Source organism: Melopsittacus undulatus, chromosome 5 (genome assembly GCF_012275295.1).
Source record: "Melopsittacus undulatus isolate bMelUnd1 chromosome 5, bMelUnd1.mat.Z, whole genome shotgun sequence".
NCBI classification, from domain to species: Eukaryota; Metazoa; Chordata; class Aves; order Psittaciformes; family Psittaculidae; genus Melopsittacus; species Melopsittacus undulatus.
The window spans coordinates 61,509,526-61,524,886 of NC_047531.1; the positions used below are offsets into that span (position 1 = coordinate 61,509,526).

The following is a 15,361-nucleotide window of genomic DNA, read 5'->3' on the forward strand; positions in this document are numbered from 1 at the left end:
GCAATTTGGCATATCATGATTGGATACTTGTCCTGAAGACCCTTAGTGACTAACATATAATTGGTTAAGCACAGGTGTGAGAACTTGACCTCGAACGCTTGCCAACAATCCACAGTTCTCATCACTCAGTGAATTCCAGCTTCTTCTTATCTTGCTTGCTTAAGCTTCCTCGGGCCTCCCACGGCCTTGCTGTATCCCTCGGAGTTATTCAGAGCTCATGTACCAAATATCCATTCTCCTGTGAGAACACTGTCTCCACAGGTCAATGAATTGCTGGCCACCTGCGGCATGAACAAACTGCATCCCTTTCCTTCATCACACCTTTCAGCTCCAGAGCCAGAGCAAGCCAAGCCAACATCCCTCACCAGCACAAGGGGAGTGGGCACAGCTTCGCAGGGGCATGGACACAATCCTTCAGCCAGCCCATCCACCGGAAATGAAGTCATACAGCCACAGCAAACCAGAGGTTATTGGCTTGATGCAGTCTAATACTTCAACTGAAGAACGTGACACTTCGCTACTGCAGTTTCCCACCACAGCCAGCAGTGGCCAAATGACAAGCCAGCAACCATGTTCTTAAAAGGCACTCAAATTGTAAACTTAAAAAATACTTCCTACCTGCAACAAATTCAACTAGCATATATTGCTTGACACATGTTGTTGTTTAAGTCCAGCCGGTAACTCAGAACCATGTAGGCTGCTCACTCATTCCTCCCCCTTTCCCTCCCTGCTCCAGACAAGATGGGGAGGAGAACCGAAGGTATGTAAATCCCATGGGTTTAGATAATAACAGTCCAATAAATAAGGTACCATACACAATTTCTACTACTACCACCAATAATAATAATAATGATAAATGAAATAACAAGAGGAGAGAATATAAAACTAAAAGGGGAAGGAAAAAAACAACCCAATAAACACAAGTGGTACATAATACAATTGTTCACCACCAGCCAACTGATGCCCAGCCCGACCTGAGCAGCAATCTGGGACTTCCAGGTAACTCCCCCCAGTTTATATACTGGGCATGATGTGCTGTGGTATGGAATACCCGTTTGGCTAGTTTGGGTCAGGTGTCCTGTCTCTGCTTCCTCCTGTCTTCCCGTGCCTCTCCTCACTGGCAAAGCATGAGAGACTGACATGTCCTTGATCAGGGTAAGCATTACTTGGCAACAACTAAAACACTGTAATTTATCAACATTATTCTCAGACTAAAGCAAATATTAAGCACTGCACCAGCTAGTAAAACGGAGAAAAATAACTGTTACAGCAATAACCCAGGACATATTACAGCAATGAAGATGATGTCTTGTATGCCTATTTAGTTACTTGTATGTCCTACTACTTACTTGTATGTCTACAAGATTACAACCAAGATGGTTGTAATAGAAACGTAATGACAAAATACTCCCACTATCCAAGAATCAGCAACTCATAGTAATGGTCAGTGAATCCCTTCTTTTGCTCTAAGAAGTACATTCACTACCACAAGAGCCCAAGAACACACAAGAGTCCACAGTACAGCAGGTGAGCTACCACTGTGTAAACTTCTCTGCACAAGGTTCCAATGGTTGTCCATTACACAAGAAACAAACCAGAAAGCCAAATTACTCAGCAGCTTTTTTTTAATACTCCATTTTTTGTCAGAGATTATTCTCAGTGTCATTTGCCATACCAATCTATTAAGTGGCAGCAAAACACCGCAGCACTACAAAAAAAGGCTACACAAAACACACTGGTGGCAAACTGCTATCTGACAGGAGCAGTCTGTCCCAAAATTCAAACCTAAGGGGTGGTCAGTTCAAGCACCACAGATTTCCAGGTAACAGCTGAAAAACATGAGACCTTCCACAGAAAAATGAAATACAGAAATGGAAACTGGTAGAAATGTGCCCTGGGAAAAAAGTGTACAAAAATAGCGCAAGACTTATGATTGAACACAGAAGACCTCAAATCTGGGAGAAAACAGACAGATGTCACTTCACTTTACCTAACATCTCAGAAAAATATGTGTAAAATCTTCCTACTTACTGAAGAACAGCAAATGACTGTGCAATCCAGAGACAGATCTGCTTTTGCTTGACATTGCAGTTATTTGATCTGAGGTCTTCTGTGCTCAGCAGCACCTTTTGGCAGAAGCTGATAGCATAAAAACCCTAACGTAGAATCTGAAATATTAAACTCCTGAACGATGACAATATTTAATAATTGTTTATTTCTTTACAGAGAGAGATGTTGGTGTCATTATACAAAGTACACTGATTCAGAATGGCAACAGATACATTTTACAGGGTAACATCTTTAGCTAAAAAGTACTTGCCTTGGCAGCTAAGTTCAGTCCAAGGATCCCTTTGTAATATAGCCACTTACTTTCAGAATGTGCAGACGATGCACAAGAATACATCTAAGCTGTCAAATTGATAAGCTGTCAAATCAAAAAATGTGCATCTTGACTGCTCATTGGATATTAAAATGATTAAACTAAGTAGCAATGCCAACATGATGAAAGGCACTTTTTCTTTTTTTTTTTTTTTGAGGCCCAAATCTAAGCCTTTTGAGAATTTTTTTGTTTTCTTTGATTTTTGTAGCTGTAGCTTCTCAAGTTTGGCAGAGTTGAAACCTCTCATGCAGAGGCATTGGTCATAAAGATATATATAGACTGATGAAGGATACTCAGATATGAGTTTACCTCAGATATGAGGTAAACAGCTCTTCCCAAGACTCCAGCTTTCTAAATTCTACCTTAAATAGTGATGTTAGCAGAGGCTTATTTTTCAAAGCGGTGACTTTTGAATGCATCAGTCATGTGAGTGGAGGTTGCTGTAACAGAACTGGTATTAAACCAGAGGCTTTCTGTTTATAGCACTACAAGTAACCTTTGCGTAATGTGTCAACTCTCTTAGAGTTAACCCGCCACTGAGATTTTGAGGGACAGATGCTTATCTAAGCTCTATTAGGAATATTTAAGTTAGCAACATACAAATAAAACCTAACGTGTTCAATTCTGAAAATGTAATTAAATAGTATGCTAAATTAATCGTTGCCCTTAAGACTAGAGAATTGTACCATGTTAGTGTCGCATTATCTGCTAAACTTAGCAAAAGGATTGTTTGATCATTGGTATTCCTGTGGGCCATTGCTGTTAAACTTACTCAAGCCCAGTTATAAACAGAAGCATTTTTGGGTTCTGGACAAGCCCAACTGTGGAAGGTTACCCAGAGCTCTCTTCCAGAAAAAAGGGCATTATTTTTTAGGGTTTAGCTTTACATGAAAGACGCTGAAGTACTTAAACTGAATTACATGATTACTGCAAATCTGTCAGCTGAATGCTCTCAGAAAAGGTATATATTTTTTTCCACTTCTGTATAGATTTCTAGCATCTTTCCTGGCTCTAGTACAACTTCAGACTATCAAAAGGAATAATTGCATTTTAATAACTGCATACCATATGCTCTTAAGCATTGAGTTTGATATCTGGCAACTCACTTACAGAAAGAGTCAGGACTCCCAAAAGACTAATACCTGAGTGGAGAACTTCCTATTCTAAGTAAGCTAAATACTCAGTGAGAGGTTGTGTGAAATGAGACCGTGCAAAAGAGGCACAAGCAGGATTCCCTAAAGCACAGCAGGATGCCTGGGGACAGTGGAGCTGTGGGCCAGCTTTCAGTCAGCAAGGCCTGTCCCTCTTGCAAAATCCAAAAGAAGCTTACACATTATACTTAAGTTTCCTTAACGGAGCAGCTGGCAGATCTCCTTGTGAACACAGCATAAGAAATCCACGTATGATGCTCCTCCATAAATACTCTTGTCTTCTACTAGGAACTGTTGGAAAAGCATCTCTGGTTGCTCCTTTTGTTTCACTATCATAAACTGAAAAGAGGAGAGAAACATATTTTTAGGGTATAATCATACTAAATGGAGTGTGTTTTCCCTGCATCTATTACTGCATGCTCTTGGGGCGGGGGGGATGGACAGATTGGATGGACAGAAACTAATCTCCACGTTTCAGTAGCTGTATTTATGAACAGGAGAGACAGACTAGTGTGACTTAAGGTGTGCAAATAAAATGGCAACCCTTAAACTACCTCTGGAAATCTCCTTTGATTAATGAGAATTGGGCATATTTGAGATACTCGTGTCTACAATGCATGCTGGAACTCAATGACATAAAGGAAACTTCCTGATACATAAAATCTTTTACACCTACCAGTAGGTTTTGTTTTGAACAGGGATGAGGAATGAGTCAGAGAGAAGTTACCTTCATAGCATAGGGCTTTTGGTTCTGGATATGCTTCAGTACTGACTTAAATTTCTTAGAATATGGATTGTCCAGGTCAGGCAGTGATGTCTGTGAGAATGAAAGCATGGCAGATTGTTAAATTCCAGTCACATCTCTTACAAATTCAGATGAGATTTGCTACTGGTAGTTATGATGCAAACTGCTGGTAGTTATGATGCATTTTATTCTAACCAGGAAGAAAAAAATCTCTCATCTGTTCAAAGATTCATCTGTCTAGGCAGATTTTTTAGTTTCATCTAATCACTGTGTGAAAATTCACCATCAGAGAGAGTTGTAACTATTGCAAAGCATTTCGTTCCAATTTTAGCAATACCCATTAAATTGGACTTTAATATCTGCAACAGTATAAGTTTAAAAATGTTGTGAAACCTCCTCTCCTTTAAGCGTTCGGACTGTCAAAGCTTATTTATTAAAGTTTGATGGATGTTAGATGATGATGTATGTTTGGGTGTGCATAAATTGTGAAAAAGGGACTAGTCTCCATCTACTCACAGCCTCCGCGTTGATGTGTGCAAAGGATGGCACATTGAAAAGCCCCTGGATGAGCTCTGGGGGTACATTGACTCCCAGCCACAGGAACATAATCAGACCGTTGGTCAGAAGGAAGGCCCCTCCTTCCGAGAGACGCTCCTCAGAGCAGCGGAGGGCAGCTGGGATGGCATCACTCTTCAGATCCAGGCTGTTCTGTGGGGGAAAAATGCACCAGAGTTGTAGACTTTGTGACTTCAAGGTGAGTAAAGCTCTAATCAGATCCTGAAACGTAACTATCAAAAGGTTTAGCACATCTTAGTGGCTCCTTTCCAGATTAGAGGAATTAGAAATCAAACGTCCTCTTTTTCAGTTAACACACTGTGTGCAATCGAAGACCGGCCATAAGTGGGGAAACACTTGCAGAGCAGCACTGGTCTTTAGCAGAACTGGCATCTCTCATTAGCATGAGCAAAAAACCTTGCTAAATGTACACTTGGAGTCTTTGAGGATGTTGAAGTCAGCAATTGATGATGTTCATTCCCTATTTTCCATTAAACTAGAGGTTCTACCCTCCCTCATCAATTTCGTTCAACTAGAAACTACCTTGCCATAGAATGGTTGTGTGGCACTTGGCCAGCAGGCAGAACATTTCCTGCAGCTGTGCAACTACAAGATGGCAGCATGCTGAAAACAGTTACTGAAAACGGAGAGATGTGCAACCAGCATACTCACAACTGGCAGAAGTTGGGGATAGAAAAACAACTGCGTGTCAGCTACACCCATAGAAGTGACCAGCTGGCGATAGTAAGCTCGCTCGTCGGTTGGAATTTCTGGCCTACCAACTAGCACGCAGCTCTTGGACAGGCAGTTCATGTACACAGGGAGCACCTTCATTGCATCTGGAAGAACAAGCTGAGAAGCAAAGAAAGCTCGTTAGATGGTACAGCCCATGTGCATGGGAAGGAGGGCTGGACTTTCAGACATTTCAATAAAACATCGATTCTTGTCTTTGAATAAAGGAAAAAAAGCAACCAACCAAAACTAGTTTTTGTGTGCTGTTTCAAACCAGAGTGACATCTCATATAATAAATACATAAATGCCAGTGCTTATGGGATTTGGATTTAGTTCAGCCATCTTTTGGGTATTTTTTTTGGAAATGGAAAAAGACTTTTGTCAGAAACAGTTGCTGAGAGGATTTGCCAACATGTTGCTATTGGTTCAGTTTGACTTCCCCAAATGTTCTGAATTTATACAATAATGTCTTGAGAGAATTTTCAAGTAGTGAGCAACATAATTGATCGAGTTCCTAGAGCTTCTTACTACCCTTGGGTAAGAAACGATTTAACAGCCTTATCTTAATCACCAAGGATTTTCCACCTAGACATATCAGGTATTTATCACTCCAGCAATCCATCATCTATGTGCAATTCAGATTGTTTACTAAGATACAATGTTATTTTTATTTTTTGACAGTGATAGTATTATTTGTCAGAAATCAGAGTACCAAAATCTGCAACAACATTAGAAAAATGACATCTCTGTGATTCAGCACATAATTCCAGCAGGAAAAAAAATGAAAGGCTGTCTAATTGCTCCCACTGAATTGCACCTGTCATTAATTATATTTGAAAGAAAAGGAAAATTTTCCTTTCTGGCATTGTGATGATGCAGGGATAGTTGCTCATCAGCTGCAGCACACGGCATGGGGAGGACGGCGCATAGGTGGGTTTTACCTGGCTTACTGCTGACGGGCTGGCACAGTTCTTCCTGTAACACGCCAGCATGTGAGCTGTATGGTTCATCAGCATCTCTCTGACCATCTTTAGCGGTTGGCTTAGAATGGCCTTAAAAGCTACAAATACAGAAGAATAAAGGAGTTTGCTAAAGACAGATGTGTACTCTTGGAAGTACCTAGATTCTGCTAGCTGCTGGTTCTACTAATTTGGGGTCTATGGCTGTTTTGTAGTCTCTTTTACAGACAACATCTGGGAGGATGTTTATTCATCTTTACAAAAAAAAAAAGAAACATCCCAACCAAAAAGCTCAAACCTCCACCACCATGTCAGGACGTCCATTTCCACTGCAGTTTTGTGCATCACATGTTTGCAGCTCCCTTCATAAGCTTTTCTTAACGCCAGTATGTCTAAAATACAAAATCTGGCTTTTGAATTTTATAATACTTCAAGAGTTGCTCAGTCTTGGAGAAGCAAGTTACAAAAAATTATTTACTCCTAGGTGATCACTCCAGCTCCCCTTCCTTCCCCTTTCTTCACCCCAAAGTAAGAAAGGAAAGAAAATCTTTCTGTTACAATTTTACCTGACTTAGCAAAGAAGTTGATAAGTGCATCTGTCTCACAGCTCTTGTAGACATCCGCTAACTGGGAGCTACAATTCAAACCTATATTGTGTATGAGAAGTCTTCTTTGCCCACTTATGGACGTGTAAAGGACAGCACACTGCAAAGGAAGTATAAAATACCATTTATTTTTGCTTTAAAACAAAAAGCTTCACCTGCTTTGTGCATAGAAGGCATATAATTACTTGCGAAGACAGCCTAGCCTTACAGTACTACTGCAGTGCTGCTGAGAGCTGTAAGACCAACATCCCTGTGGTCTTTATGGAAGTATAATAAATATAACTATGACAATAATATGATTGTTTCAAAAGCTTATTACTCTCATTTGCTATAATCTGGAAACAGGAGTTCACTCCATACTTTGGGTAATATTTGAACAGTTCAAAGACTCCATACAAACAATGAGATACTTGCTGAGAACTGCTCTGCCCATCACATTAGCTCCTGGCAAAAACAGGACAGGAAAACTTTCTCATCTAGAAAAGCTGAGTGGCTCTTTTCACATTAATAGCTTGCTTATGAAGTGAAGCGAGGTACTGCTAACCCCTGTAGCCTGCATCTACCATTAAATATTGAGGGTGTAATTTAAGAATTTCCTTATGTCTCCAGTTCTACCTCAATATAATGTTGATACTTGAACATAACATGTTGCATTCCACAAGTACCTCTTACATGAAAAACTGTAAATATAAATCTACACCCGCCGCTGCTGCACCGTGGTGCTAGGAAGTGACCTCAGATATACCAAAGTGGGTGTTTCCCACCACTGTATTCATACACAAGGATTAACTGCTGACTTATGAAATGTATTTATAGGGGCAAGCTAAAGCCAAGCACAACAGAAACAAAAAGTTCAGATAATTACATAGCTTAAGTTTAAAACCTTGCAAGTTGCATTTTCTGTCATCAAATGAGAAAAAGGTCATGACTAAACAAATCTAGAATAGTAAACAACAGCCTCCCAAAGGGTGGGATGCTTCCATTCCTAACAAAAGATGTATTCCAGTATGTCTCAGGGGCTTCTGGCACCCCAGTGCAAGAGTCTGAAGAGAGCAGGGCAGCTAACTGACAGTGCTTTGACTGCACAAGTACCATTTCTGTGTAAGAAGTAATGAATTTTACACACTAAATTAACTTTTTTAATAAAATGGGGGGGAAAATAGCTGTTGGGGTCTCAGGGAGCTTTGTGAAAGCATTGTGGCATCACCCCTGAACAAACAGGCAGGTGAGCACACTGATTGTCAGGAGGAGCATCATTTGCACTGCAACCTTTTGATACTTAATTAAAACAATTATTTTTTTTAGTAGTAATATTCTGTCACCAGAATGTGTGAAAGATGGGCCGTGTTCCCATCAGTCCTACACCATAACTTCTTTTTGTTCTGCCTGCAGTTCTTGCTCACAATTTCACAATATTAGAGGTAATTAAGTTGTTTTTTACCTGAATTAAGGCTCCACTGTCTTCATTCAGTTTGTCATCATGTTTGAACTCTACTGTCACTGCCTTGTCACAGTCAACTGCTGCCATCTCTACATCTGTGGTGTTGTTCATGTAAATGGCACCAAAAAAGTCTGTAGCCCTGAAGCCTACAAGGTTAAAAAAAAAAGAAATACAAATGTAGCCTTCTATTTAAAAACAGCAAATAAAATTGGTATTACTTTATGACTTTTCTTTTATGGACAATCAATTTCATTTCCTCAAACCGGAATCCTTTTCTTCTCTAGGATATGCAGCCTTGGGGCCCCATCAACTGTCCTTGCTGATGGCAGTTTCTGACAGTTGGGTGACTGGGAGAAGCTGATAGGCCTTGAAGTTGTGCTGTAACTGTGAGATCACCCAGAACCTTTTGAGCCATTGACTTAGCCATGTTGTGTGGGTCTGTTTCTCAGATACTTGCATCTGAGGTAAAAAGGAATACTTGAAAAGTAGACACAGTAATGTCATTTGAAGTAGGAAAACAAAGGAATATACAAGTGTTTCTTATACAACTTCCTTGCAATCCAAGTTGCATGCATAATGATCAGAAGCCTTATGATTAAAAAATAATTATTATGGAGGCATTTACAGGAAAGGCACTTTCTCAGTCTATCCAATTACTTTCCAAGAGGTATGAAATGAAATTCAAGTGATCTGTACAGCACTATTATTTTAAATAATACATTCTCACATGCATTCTCGTTTATTTTCATTCCCACCAGGCCCTATTACCTGTACTTGTTCGAACCCTCATTATTGCATCAAATCCGGTCTTTTTTTCTATGTCCTTCCGGAGGTCACTTAAGAACCGGGGGCTGTCGGCATCGAGCTAGAACCACAAAGCAAGAGCAAAAACCACTGTTCACCATCGGGTGGCAGCAGCACGGCAGAAAACCAATCCTCTCCCTGCTTCCCGTGACCCCCCATCGCGGCATCAAACCGGCTCCTCTCATATGTCACATCTTGTTTTTTAAAAAAGATATTTAAAAATGTTAGTCGTTGTTTTGTTAACAGAAGCATATGTACACAGGTATCCACCAATACATCACTAGGCCTGGACATCAAGGATTTCTATTCAATCAAATGACATCCAGTACCATCTGCTCTTGGACTTCACCTTACCGCCTAGCTAGGATTTTATGGCACAGCCATAACAACTGCAGAGTAGCCCTGCTGGCTGTGCAAAAAATGCTTCTGCAGGTCAGCTCCTGCCACAGAGAAAGTCCCCTAATGCCCAGAGAGATTCTTGTGAGACTGTACACAGGGGTATAAAACAACAACCTTGTGTTGCACTTTTGGGGGGGTCTTTATTGTAAGCATTTGTATCTCTATATACAGGAATAACTGACTTCCCTGCTCAGATGCCAGCATAGTAAGCAAATGGATTTAATTTTAAGATACCAACCAGCTTATTATTGTTTCAAAAGATATGTTTGAGCCTGATCTACCATTTCTAAGTTTGGATTCCCCCCTTTGATGTTTGTAAGTAAAAAGTAGAGTGACTACAAAACTATGTAAAGTATCAAAGCACACACTGGAATACAAAGCAAAACAACAAATCCCCAGGTGTTATTACACAAGAGGCAGGAAACCTGCCACACTTACCTGGAAATTGTTGTACTTGTACAGTGTTCCTCCAGTGTACAGTGTGACAAGACCCATGGAGGCTATGTCCACATACTGATTTGGGAAGAGGAATAAATTCACGCAGCAGCCATGGGCCACACAATCCCTTGCTAAGGGTTCATAAGAATTTACTTGGGGCTGGAAGAGTGTCTGCACAGAATTAAAGAATAAAGTATCATAATATCAGTTACTGCTGGTAGCCAGCCACAATCCAAATGTCCACTTGAAGAAAAAAAAATTAAGTGGAACTTGTGAGGTGTGGATTTAATGAAAAACATGTTGCCCCTGCCCATGTACTGTATGTAGGGAGCCAATTTCAGTAAGTTCTTAGCTAAGTCACTGAACAGGCAGGCAGCAAAAGCTCTTCATGGGTGAAATTATTGATTTGCTGCCTGGGTTTTCCATTATTGATGGGAATGGCTGCTTTACTGTACTTTGACTTTCAGTATTCTTACATAATCAGGGCACACTAAGAATCGGAACATTTTCTAATTCAACAACACATCTTCGTAAAAAAATGAAAGAAGACAGAGGCTCTATTAGAGAAATTCAGCACAGTAGCAGTCCCTTGTTAACTCAGAGCAGAAAATACCTTTTCTTTATCTGTATTGAGTATTTTTTTGTCATCTCTGTTCCTCAGCTTCCCTGGTGCTTCCGCAGTTGGCAATGAAGAATGAAAAATAAACAATTTTCCAGCACATTCTGCAGCCTGTTCCAAAAACACCATATTGGCATATTTATAAGTGCTAAGTGAACAAGCCTAATTTTCACACACTGTGGCATCTCAGAGAACAGTGTAAACTTTCTGCAAGTTCCTCAGAGTTAAATAATTCATTTACAGACTCAAAATTTAACAGATGTAAATCCCAAAACAAACTGGGAATTTTACATCAGTGAATTCCTTAGTCTAGCACATGGATATAGAATGGTTAGGGCTGGAAAGGACCTTAAGATCATCTAGTTCCAATGCTGGCTGATGCATTATTACAGTAGTTTCTACAGAGAAGTTTTAAAATTTTTGCTCCTGTTATCCAGGATAAATGTTATAATTTTTGCTCCTGTTATCCATTGATAAATCCTGTTATCAAAATTTTAAAATTTTGATTGGCAAAACTAGGAGTACCGCTCTTGAAGACTTCCCAATTGGACACAAGCATTATGCAGCAAACACCAAGCATCAAAAGTACAAATATTACATTGGAAAAATTAAAATGAAAAATAATTTAACAGAAAAATTATTCCTTTCCCTTCAGGCACACTAGTGATTGCTACACTTTAATATGAGTGACATTCAAGGGCCACCTGGACAAGTTCTTGTGTGATGTACTCTAGGTTACCCTGCTCTTGCAGGGGGGTTGGACTAGATGATCTTTTGAGGTCCCTTCCAACCCTTGGGATTCTGTGATTCTGTGACATTTGCACTCCTGTACTAGATTCCACATTCAAATCTACACTAAAAGGCAGGAGTATCAAAACCTACAATGAACACCTTCTCTTATCAGTAAGAAACTAACTTCCACTTTTATTCCAGTTTTCCATTCTTACTTAGAATGCTAATGAGGACATAATATTTACTGAGATGACAGACACCCCTGAATTCTGAAGAAGAGTGTAACAACAGTGGCAGTGTCACAGGCCTCTTTGTACTATAAAGAAGCTTTTCCACCAAAACTTAGAAAGTCCAGTTTAATTGTTTACTATTGAGACAGTTAGAGGGAATGAAAAAAACAAACTAGACTATTTCAGTTGCAATCCTCAGGTCCAGCTGCCCAAGCACTTCAGGGCTGAACCAAAGTGAAAGCAAAGTGAAACAAAAACAATGAGCAGTTCCGAGGTCTTCAAGTACAGAAGCAGCTAAGTGTGATGACGGGAAGGAACAGGAGTGATGGATTTGTCCTTTTTCTGCTCCAGAATTAGCCACATATCCAGGTTAAAACTGTCAATACCCAAGACCACAGACACAGATCAGCTTTGGTACTTGTTGTGGTTTAAACCCAGTCAGCCATAAATCAGCCACACAGTCTCTCTCTCACTCTCCCCCCTTCTTTCCCTCTTGATACGTTCTCAAGATATTCCACATTTCAAAATAAGCCATGGCATACTTCTGGGAAAACAAGAAACCTCTTTGCTAAGGCACAAATGCAACTGAAGACAACGTCTTACATTTTATAGAGCAGAGATGCAATTGAAGACAGTGTCTTACATTTTATAGAGCAGAAATTTCACCCCTAGTATTTCAAGCATAAGTATCTTTAGTCACAAATGCTAATTTCTTCAATGCCTTTTAAGAAGCATTCTGCTGAAGACTGAGTTACCAAATATCTATTTGTCATGATACACAGCAGAAATTACTGACACTGCTTTTGACACACTTTCTAAAATGTAAGTGTATTATTTCTAAAAGTGTATTAAAATTAATCCCAAATAGGACCACAGTCCATTTTAAATCTTTTTAGACAAGAATTGTCTTCCTGAGCACAGGTATATGCATATTAATAATTCACAGTGGAAATCTTTACAAATTATAACTTTAAAAACTGAGCTAAATAAAAAGCTTACTTAAGAGCTGCTTTCTTTTATAGCCAGCACCAAAGTCAAGTATTACGGAAGAGGATTCTGATGGAAACAGTAACCAAACATGTTCTGCACACACACCTTCTGGTGTAAGAAAACGGGTATTAATCAAATATTTAAGAAATAGACTTGAGCAATGTTCTGTATTTTCACTTCAACAAATTTATCTATACAAAGCTCATGCTTCACTTATACACAGCTTGCAGACAAATCAACTATTTTAAAACACCACTGGCTGTTTTTTATCCCTACAAATCTTGTAATGAACCATGGTGGCATCCTTTTAATTAGAAATGTCAGCATTTCAGAGGGTGTCCTGGACATACAGAAAGTAACTGGGGATGCATCTTGAGCTGGGGATTCATTTTCAGCAGTATACATGCTGTGAAAACTGTCAGTTAAGCAGAAACCCTCCACTCCCCTACCTAATTCAGTCATAAATCGTCATAAATATTTTGCACAAGAAATCTGCAGAAGTAGAAGAAAGGGCAAACTTGTATCTTACACTGACTCTTTTCCCACCCTCCACACAGGCAAGGATGGGTTATCTGTGCAAACATCCAGAATATCTATTAGTTTCTGCTGCAGTAACTATAGCCTTTTTTATTTCTCTCAAATGCTAAATTAGAAATAGACTCCTGCTCCTCATCTTCTCCTAAACATCCATTCTATGTAGCATAGACTCTAGGGACTGGCTTCCCCCAAAAAGCATAATCTGGAAACACATGTATGCCTGTGCGTGTTCTCATTTTGACTAAAGTAGCTCAGATATCCTGTTAGAGGACTGGAACATTGGTGCTGGAAATAAACTGCAACTCTTTTTTTTTTTTTTTTTTTCCCTCATTTCCCGTTGTGATTTGTAGGAGGCTTGGGACTGGCTTTTAGCAAATGGAACTTCTGCAGCTTATCAAGTCTTATTCACGCTTCTGTAGAGAGAAACATTCTAACCTTTAGTGCCTCCATGCCAGCCTGGATAACAGGAGCAAAGATGGTCTCACTCTCATTAGTGTCTGCAAACATCTCTGGAATCTGGTCCAACAAGCTATGAAAGAAGAAAGGATCAGTGTCTCAGCTGGTTAGCTATTTGGAATACTCCCCAAACTACCCTGTAACATACCAATTCAGATAGGAAAATTTTGATTGCTCAATTTCTTAGGATTCCAGCCAGAATAAAACAAAACAGGAATTTTTAAATTCTAGGAGATGTGTTATTTCAAAGCTGGTAACAAAAGAGAACATGCAATAAAAAAATAAATGAAAAATAAATAGCTAAAAGTTAAGGAGTTCTGGTGTGCTGTGAGTCCTTAGATCATTCTATTCCTCCACACAGGATCCTAAACTCCACCATCTCATGGTCACTGCGGCCATGGCTGCCATTGACCATCACCACTTCAACCAGACCCTCCTTATTGGTGAGTACTAAATCTAGCAGCATGCTTCCTAGTTGGTTTGTCCACCATTTGCATTAAGAAGTTATCATCAGTGCACTGGAGGAACCTCCTAGACTGTGAATGATTGGCTGTGTGAGTCTTCCAGCAAATATCAGGGTAGTTAAAATCCTCCATGAGGACCAAGGCATGTAGTCACGAGGGAAAACACCCATGGGTGCTGAGGGAGCTGGCGGAGGTCATTGCTAGGCCACTCTCCATCATCTTTGGTAAGTCATGGGAAACGGGAGATGTGCCTGAGGATTTCAGGATGACAAATGTCACGCCAGTCTATAAGAAGGGCAAGAAGGAGGACCCAGATAATTAGACTGGTCAGCCTTACCTCCATCCCTGGAAAGGTAATGGAACAATTTATTCTTGACACCATCTCTAGACATATCAAGGACGAGGGGGTCATTAAGAACAGCCAACATGGTTTTATGAGGGAGAAGTCATGTTTGACCAACCTTACAGCCTTCTATGAGGAAGTGACTAGGTGGAGGGATGATGGTAGAGTGGTAGATGTGGTTTTTCTTGATTTCAGTAAGGCATTTGATACTGTCTCCCACAGCATCCTCATAGATAAGCTAAGGAAGTGTGGGCTTGATGATCAGGTAGGGAGGTGGATCAAGAACTGGTTGAAAGGAAGAAGGCAGAGAGTTGTGGTCAATGGGGCAGAATATAGCTGGAGGTCTGTGACTAATGGAGTCCCTCAGGGGTCGGTGCTGGGACCAGTGCTGTTTAATATTTTCATCAACAACCTGGATGAGGGAACCGAGTGTACCCTCAGCAAGTTCGCTGATGACACTAAATTAGGAGGAGTGGTTGACACACCAGAAAGCTGTGTTGCCATTCAGCCTTGCTGGACAGGCTGGAGAGCTGGGCGGGGAGAAACTTGATGAAATTCAACAAGGGCAAGTGTAGAGTCTTGCATCTGGGGAAGAACAACCCCATGTACCAGTACAGGTTGGGGGTTGACCTGCTGGAAAGGAATGAAGGGGAAAGGGACCTGGGGGTCCTGGTGGATAGGAGGATGACCATGAGCCAGCAATGTGCCCTTGTGGCCAAGAAGGCCAATGGCATCCTAGGGTGCATTAGAAAGGGTGTGGTTAGTAGGGCAAGAGAGGTT

General features: G+C 40.4%; 1 protein-coding gene across 4 annotated transcripts in view; it reads right to left on the reverse strand.

Moving 5' to 3' along the window:
• Positions 1–1,607: 1,607 nt before the first annotated feature.
• The window catches only part of SEC24D (SEC24 homolog D, COPII coat complex component), a 220,628-nt gene continuing 206,874 nt past the window's right edge, over positions 1,608–15,361 (reverse strand). For all 4 annotated transcript variants that reach the window (XM_005144138.3, XM_031044726.2, XM_031044727.2 and 1 more), the window contains 11 exons: positions 13,754–13,847; positions 10,824–10,940; positions 10,211–10,381; positions 9,338–9,434; positions 8,570–8,715; positions 7,090–7,228; positions 6,506–6,624; positions 5,504–5,683; positions 4,793–4,984; positions 4,259–4,348; positions 1,608–3,870 (listed from right to left, as the gene is read on the reverse strand). In XM_005144138.3, the coding sequence (XP_005144195.1) occupies positions 3,730–3,870; positions 4,259–4,348; positions 4,793–4,984; positions 5,504–5,683; positions 6,506–6,624; positions 7,090–7,228; positions 8,570–8,715; positions 9,338–9,434; positions 10,211–10,381; positions 10,824–10,940; positions 13,754–13,847 (1,486 nt within the window). In that variant the 3' untranslated portion in view covers positions 1,608–3,729. The remainder of the gene's footprint in view (positions 3,871–4,258; positions 4,349–4,792; positions 4,985–5,503; positions 5,684–6,505; positions 6,625–7,089; positions 7,229–8,569; positions 8,716–9,337; positions 9,435–10,210; positions 10,382–10,823; positions 10,941–13,753; positions 13,848–15,361) is intronic.